Below are 7,781 nucleotides of genomic sequence, written 5' to 3'. Positions count from 1 at the left end.
AAACTGCGTCACTGTCTCCTTGACTTGAAGCCGATTCACAAAATGAATCAAGAGAAATTAAGTGAACAAAAAAGGCCCGTTGTAACGCATCACATTCAAAGCAAACTTGTCTTCTTTCTTCCTCTCCGGCAAACATACACACACACGCGCGCACGTACACACACACACACGCAAAGACACACACACACACACACACACGCGCACACACACACACTGTAAGTTGGTGACATGAGTCCTTGGAAAGTGCAGTATTCAATTTGTAACTATTATGGAGACAAGGACACAGCCCTTTATGTGAGCAGCCACAGAGAGAAAATGGAGGCAGTCACTATAGCAACCGCCAGAAGAGCGCCCAACAAATCAACAAACAATGCAGTACAAGACATTTCCAGGGAAGCCATTTGATGCAAAGCCTTGAATCATACAAAGTTGTCCTCTTAAGTTTCTGAGACCTGTCTTGGAGTGTCTGTGGGCGTCCAAGCCCCAAGTGTTTGGTAAAAACCTTGTGTTTTTCTCCACCCTTGTGTTTCAAGGCCGGCGTGGCTGAATGTGCCAAAGAGCTGTCTTCTTGGGTCACGGCAACCTTAAAATTTCATTTGTGCAATCAGCCTTCAGGAGATGCTTACTGTTGCAAAAGCACCTAACATAACAATGGCCACTTATTGAAAACATTTTTGTGTATTTACTTGAGATTTTGGCCCATGTTGAAAAAGAGTTTTCATGTGGTAGTTGTAGAGAAGGGGGATGGAACAGAGTTAGAAAAGAAGTTCTTTAGTCTATTGAGTTAAAAGGTTGTGAGAAATCATAGCGGATGTCAGGAATAAAGTTGCAAACTTTTTTACAAAACTCACCCACCATTCTCAAACCCTACAAAAAACTCAAAGGAATTTTCTTTTGATGGTACTTAACTATGTCTTCCTTCCCACTTTAATTGCTGCATGTGCTCTGCTCTCACTTTCCCATGCCCCTTGTCCGACTAAACAGCGTCTACGGTGCTGACCTTGGTCTAAATTTCCGCACTAGACACAAAGCTGCAGCGCGGTTCATGCTGGCTGACTCCGACTGTCTGGGTGTCGCAGCAATTATTTTAAGCAGCGCAGATCGCGGACAGAAGAGCTGGCGTGTGAGAACAATCAATTGCCTTTCATTCCTTGTATTTAGAAACATGCAGTCCTTTTGTGTGCGCTGATATTTCAAAGCAGACCAGCTGCGGCAGAAGTGAGTCAGAGGACTGAAGAGAGCTTTGTGTTGTGTCTGCTAAATACCCAACAATACACTTTTGGATTGAAAAATAGTTTGCCGGATTTAGCCGACACGTTGGGTCAGAGGACTCTTGGGAAGAGCTCATATTTGTACCGAAATGTGACGGTTTACCAACCGAAGACAAACACAAACAAGCTTTTTGTTTTGTGAGAAGTGTGTTCACATCCTTAAAGTTAAGGGATAGGCCTCTCCATGTTGAGCTGTTTCAAACTGGGCTTTGGACCAGCAGGCATCGGGCCAGAGAAGGAGTCTGCTCTATATCGCAGCAAAGAACAAATTGGACCCGTGAAGCTGATACCATGACTGTAGCTTCTTTGCTTGATGCTGCAGCTTCTAGAAATCAAAACTGTTTTAAAGTGAGTTGATTTGTATTGTCTCTTACTGTGCCTCGCACAAAGAGCAACCGTCGGCATCCAGTTTCACTTTGCTGTCTATTCCTTCTGTCATTATCAATTTGTTCATGAACCCTAACCCCTCTTTAGATACTATTTACAGTACGCATTGTTTTTTACATTCAGCACTTTTATTATCTCACTGTACATAGAGGAGGGAGCCAAAGTCGTGATGTCCTGCTAGCCTCTCTAACTCAATGCAATCTGTCATGTAGCATTTCTTTAGCCAGTCTGTGTGGTGTATGCCAAGACAAATAATCATCCGCTGCTTTCAGAAGTAGAAACATTTGTGGTTTCAACAACAGTAGAGGTACTCCATATCTGTATATTCACCAAAGCTCTCTTCAAAAGAAACTTTTGTCTTTCTTCTTCAACTAAAATCTTTGCTGTGAAGAAATGTCCTTGTCTTGTTTCAGACATGTCTGAGCTAGATGCGCCCACTCACCTCCTACACGGACTCGCCTCTTCTGTTGAACCGTGATGTCCAGCCCCACAATTTTTTAGGGCTTATGTGAAATAGTGATGGTTAAAGACGGCTACAAGGCAACCATTTTAATTCACCAATAATATACCGCCTTTCCACCAAAATGATCAGATCGACACAGGTTTTTTTAAAACGCCAAAAATCGCCTAGTGACCCCATTCACACTTCCCGCTAGCAAGCTCATCTGTGATTTTTATCCGAAGCATCATTTCTGATGTCACGTTTGACGTCACGAATGGGCCGGAGACACTTGTAACAGAGGAGAAAACAACACTACAACCACTGTAAAAGAAGCGTCTGGAAAATGGTGGATTAATTCTTTTGAGCTTCACAACCCAGCAGAATGACTCGTTTAAATATGGTAATTTGAGCCATTCAGTCCAATTACAATTGAAAAGTCTAGAAGAGCGGCACAAGTCAAGTTAGCCGGGTGCTAAACCAGAAGTTAGCCGGCTCGGTTGGCTATCCAGGTATTTTCAGAGCTGGGAAGTCAAGCTTTTTTGGGTTCAAAACACCACGGCAGCTTTCATAGGAATGAACGGGGCTCCACCTCCAACACTGATAAAATGTCCTCGAATAGACCGCATCCCAAATTTCTTCTTCATTTACGCGCCGCCACCGAAAGTTAATAACGTGTCATCACTTCGCGCGTTGGAATTTAGCGTGTTTATCCGGGTCTTACATTTAGATCAAAGTTGAGCTGGGGTCTAAATGCAGAATGTGCACAAGCGCACATTTCTGCTTCATTTCAGCAATGCTTATCTATGGTAGTTTTGTAATGTTAAGGGAGGAGCCTGCCGCTACTACATGCATGCTAGATTCAGACTGGCTGCTTATGCGCAAGGGATTTACAGAAAATAATGCATGCATGTCATCCAGTACAACTTTATGTCATTATATCAGCCTCACTGTTTCCTGTCAACGCCGTGTCAGAGCTGTACCATGTTTCGTGATACAACAGAACATTTCCTACCTCTGCTGCTTCACACCGAAAAAAACAAACAAACCTCAAATGGTGAAAGACGGGGCTGCTTTGTCGTGAGGCGACACAATATATTTGTCGCCGCTGTTCGTGCCAACCGCCATCGTGTGTCTGCACAACAGAGCAGCCACAGTGAGCTGTTACACAAAGAACTGCAGGTGACAGGCTGCACATCTTCAGCTCCCCATCATCTTCACTTTGCACTGCTGTCGTGTTGAGAAGAACAGAATAACGCGGTGCACAACATCAGGTCATGGCTGCTATTTTACAGTCCATTGAAACAGCAAGAAATTGTTTGGTTGTGCTGGAAACAGACCAGTGGCGCCCCCAGAACATTTTCATAGGGGGGGCCAGATGGGGCCAGTGAAAATCTTAGGGTGGCACACCAAAATGTTCCTTCTTGTGGCAACTCAGATTCAGCCATGCCCCCCCCTGGACCCCCCTGGTGAGTTTTGTTTGCAGTCAGCGCCCACATTAGGTCTGACAAACTGCCACAGACCTGGGATTTGTATTTACCACAGCGGTGTTCCACTCAGAAAACTGCGCCAAATCACACAATATGCTGCTTTAAGTAGCTTTAAAACTGGAACAATCCTCGCAATCCTACAGTTCTCTTTTGTTGCCTGATGCTATTTAAATGTGATGCTAAAATGTTTGAATCCATTCTTCCATGTAAAAAAAACCCTTTATACTCTATAACTTGGATTTGACAGGTGGCGCAGGTGAAGCAATTTAAAATGCTTCACCCAAATGATAATATAGCACAAAAAGTCGTTCCGTTTACGCTGTGTTGCATAATGACGAATATATATGACCTTATTATATCACCTGGTTGCCTTGCTACAGTATATTTGGTATCAAGTAATATATTCCAGCACTCGATGCTTTATTATGGATTCTTTATTCGTTGAATTAGATGCTTTGTATGTCTGGACATTTTTCTACCTGGACTGAATTCAAAATGAAGTCCCATTGGTCTGAATGATATTTGGCTACACACCAGGAACTTGGAGTCGGTGGGGTTTAATGCATAAGAGAAATATTTTAAGACACATTTTCTATTTCCTCTGTCTGAGGGAAGATGGTGGAGCGAGTAGCTACTTAAGCACATCTTGCACAAATTTGATAAATAAACAAAAGGAAGCCGAGAGCAAGACAAAGAGCGACAGAGCACGGTAGCCGTCTTTCAACTCTGTGCTTTTGCAACAATAATGGAATCTCTCCTTGAGACGGAAGGATTTTTATAACCTGCGCTGGCTGGGCCTTGAGCAGGAGAAGAGACAGGCTGGGCGAAGGCTGTTTATCCCGTGGTGTCCTTGATATAAACATGTGAAAAATCTCTCTGTTTTCTCTCTCAGCCAAATCAATACAAAGACATTCAGCCTCTGAACAATGTTGTAGCACTGCTGCAAAAGTTTTTCATCCTGCCTCCATTAGCCGTGTCCTTCGACGCAACAGAGCAAGGGAGACTGAGGTCCTGCTTACTGCTACTTCATGAGTGTGGCCATGCACTCAGTGTCATCCTTTCTCCACACCAAAGACCACCGTCTATGAAGACCCTGGTGTTGTGTGCGCACAATACTTTGCTCAACATATACTCTGCAGAAAGACAGGACTTTGACAGTTCCTCTCCACACTCTGACAACTTTCTGACTATTTGCTTCTGGTTAAACTCCTCTGTAATCACCTCTGATTTTCCCCCGAGCCCCCTCCCTCCTTGTCTCTCTCCTGTAGCAGCCAGCACTAACCTGTGAGCCCTCTTAGGAGCAATTAAGATAAACCTCTAATTCATCTGCTTTATCCCGACCTGTCTTTCTCAGCCTCTCATTCTGACCTCCACACTCCTCCCGCCTTCCTCCTCCTCCTCCTCCTCCTCCTCCTCTGCTCCCCATCCTCCTTCAGTGACAGAGGCAAGGAGAGCATTGAGTCATGACATCATAATTCACCGGCTCCTGTTTTCACGGTTAAATCAATATCAGTGTGTCCGAGTCAAGGTTGGAGGCTGGCCTTCACAGCTCAGCTCTTCCTCCGTCTTTCTCATAGAAAATCATATAAATTGTCCCTAAAATAATTAAGCGCTCAGATCCGTCGCTGGCCTGTATTTTTTACCGGCTCCTGTCTGATAAACAGCACTGCCAGAAAGTCAAGGTAATGCTGAGAATAGAACACACACCCTCTGATTCCCCCCCCCCCCCCATCTGTCCCCCCCACTGTTTAATTACCCAGACCTCCTCACTGCTCCCGTTTGTAATCACTGACGTTTTAGATAACATTAGATTATTGTCTGAACCAATTCCTTGCAAAAATTTGCTTTTTGAAAAAAAAAAAAAAAAAAAAAAAATTTGGAGACTTGAATAGCTTGTATTAGAGCCCTGCAGTGTGTGTGCGTGCGTGCGTGCGTGTGTGTGTGTGAGTGAGTGTGATAGGGGGGCTGGAGACAGAGGAGGTGCCTGAGCGCGAGGAGGCGGAATATGCAGCGGGTCTGAGCAGGCTCTCAGAGCGCGGCTACAGACGGGAGCTAATATAAACGTGGTGCCCTTCACTCGGGGCTATCAGGGGCTAAGAAAACAGCGCTACCTCTGCCACTGACCTCCGGCGCTTCAAAGAGCCAGCGGGACGCGCTGATCCGTCCCATGAAGAGCGGCCAGCGGCCATGGCCACGCTGGAGGGCTGCCGCTGCCGGAACAACAACAGCATCCTCTACAGCATTCTGAAGAGTGACAGCCTGGCGACCACCGAGCACCAACAACAACAACAACATCCCCAACAACAACAACAACAACAACAACAACAACAACTGCAACACTTGCTCCACAAGACCTCCCTCCCTTCCACCGCCGCCCCAGCCTCCCTGCAGGAGCTCCGGCAGCAGCCGTGCTCCTGCGGCTCGACGCGCCGCCGAGGCGTCCTGCGCTCCCCGCAGGTGACGTGCAAAGCCGCCTCGGCGGTTCTGGTGAAGACGCTGCGCTTCGTGAAAAACGTGCCCTGCTTCCGCGAGCTGCCGGAGGACGACCAGCTGATGTTGATCCGGAGCTGCTGGGCGCCTCTGCTCGTGCTGGGACTCGCGCAGGACCGGGTGGACTTTGAGACCACGGAGACGGTGGAGCCCAGCATGCTGCAGCGCATCCTTACCGGAGTGCCAGACCGGCAGAGCGAGGCGCTGGCCGGCCAGAGCAGCAGGGGGGCGGCCGGGGTGTCGGTGGTGGATATCGAGGCTATCAAAGCGTTCCTGAAAAAGTGCTGGAGCGTGGATATCAGCACGAAGGAGTACGCGTACCTGAAGGGAGCTGTGCTTTTCAACCCAGGTAGGGTTTCAATACCTGTGCGTTAAAGTTCTGTTAAACAGGTGGCACCGAGTCCAGACTGTCAGAGCTTCTCTCAGACTGACCTGATTGTTCTTTATTATTTAAAAGTTGAAAAAGTTTGGAATTTGGAAATTATTGTCCCAATAAAAATAACCCAAAAAATGAAAAGGTGCCATAAATCTACTCATGAAATCAAGTCAAGCTGGGGTTAGACTTTAGGTTCATGCATCCTCTGTTACAGCATGTATTTGGAGACCCGGCTGAACTTTACTCTCTCTTCTCTCTCGTCTCTCCTCCCCAGATGTAGAGGGTCTGCGCTGCCTCCACTACATCCAGTCCCTGCGTCGGGAGGCGCACCAGGCTCTGAACGAGCACGTCCGGCTCATCCATCGTGAGGACACGACGCGCTTCGCCAAGCTCCTCATAGCCCTGTCCATGCTGAGGGCCATCAGCCCGCCGGTGGTCGCTCAGCTCTTCTTCAGACCCGTTATAGGGGCCGTCAACATCGAGGAGGTGCTCATGGAGATGTTCTACGGGAAGTAGGCCACGATCCAGAGATCAGCGGGGCTGAGGTGGATCCAGCAGATCCAGGACTGATGATAAAAATGCTCCGAGCTCTTACTGGGTTTAGGAAGTGAGGGCAGATGGAGAGGATGTATTAGGGACTGAGGTTAAAGATCGATGTTGGAGATCTTCAAGGGACTGTGAAATGACCAACACAGGCAAAAGGGAGAGAGCGTGTGTGAGTGTGTGTGTGTGTGTGTGTGTGTGTGTGTGTGTGTGTGTGTGTGTGTGCTTGTGTGTGTGTTCATGAGAGAAAGACAGAGAGTGTTGAGGGCAGAATATGTCATAACAGGAAAAACACAAAGCAGCTGCTGGAATTCATAACTTATTTGTTTTTATATAAACTATTTTTCTATAATAAAGAAATCCTCAAAAGTGTTTTTTGTGTTGCAGTCCTTGTGCCTGTGTGAGTGTGTGTGTGTGTGTGTGTGTGTGTGTGTGTGCGTGTGTGTGTGATATCAGCGCTGTCGTAGCTGACACACTTTTCACTGGGGCGACTGTGACATCAGTCCCAGACAGAATCTTCCATAGCGGATAAAGAGTGAGCGATGATAATGTAGTCTGCTTATAAATCTGATTTCTGTCACAATTGAGGGATCTGAGGCACACTTTGATTCGTGCCAACTAACCGCTCGCACATAACTGGTAAAGGTTGAACACGCCAATTTGAGTTCAGGATGAGTCTCAGGAACATTACAGTTGAGTCACAGCGGCTGTTCATTGTCCAGTGCAGCAGGTAAGGTGGAGAGTTTACCAAGCCGCTCTGTGGCTTCCAGACACGGGTGAAATGC

The 7,781-nt window shown here is 46.8% G+C and overlaps 1 protein-coding gene across 1 annotated transcript; it reads left to right on the top strand.

Annotated features, from left to right (window-relative positions):
* The first annotated feature begins 5,555 nt into the window (after positions 1 to 5,555).
* On the top strand, positions 5,556 to 7,368 carry nr0b1 (nuclear receptor subfamily 0, group B, member 1). The gene is made up of 2 exons (XM_030428812.1): positions 5,556 to 6,426; positions 6,728 to 7,368. Exons 1-2 carry the CDS (start codon positions 5,775 to 5,777, stop codon positions 6,967 to 6,969), a joined length of 894 nt encoding a protein of 297 aa, XP_030284672.1. The 5' UTR covers positions 5,556 to 5,774; the 3' UTR covers positions 6,970 to 7,368.
* The last annotated feature ends 413 nt before the right edge of the window (positions 7,369 to 7,781 follow it).

The sequence above is a fragment of the Sparus aurata genome, chromosome 9, assembly GCF_900880675.1.
Source record: "Sparus aurata chromosome 9, fSpaAur1.1, whole genome shotgun sequence".
Lineage (NCBI taxonomy): Eukaryota > Metazoa > Chordata > Actinopteri > Spariformes > Sparidae > Sparus > Sparus aurata.
The sequence above is the reverse complement of the archived record's forward strand: the minus strand, read 5'-3'. Positions and strand labels throughout refer to the sequence as shown.

What these genes read in the sequence shown, in the direction of transcription:
- nr0b1 (XM_030428812.1), top strand. Translation starts at nt 5,775, where the DNA reads ATGGCCACGCTGGAGGGCTGCCGCTGCCGGAACAACAACAGCATCCTC. An exon ending in AGCTGTGCTTTTCAACCCAG is followed by an intron (nt 6,427 to 6,727) that starts GTAGGGTTTCAA and finishes TCTCCTCCCCAG; the next exon opens with ATGTAGAGGGTCTGCGCTGC.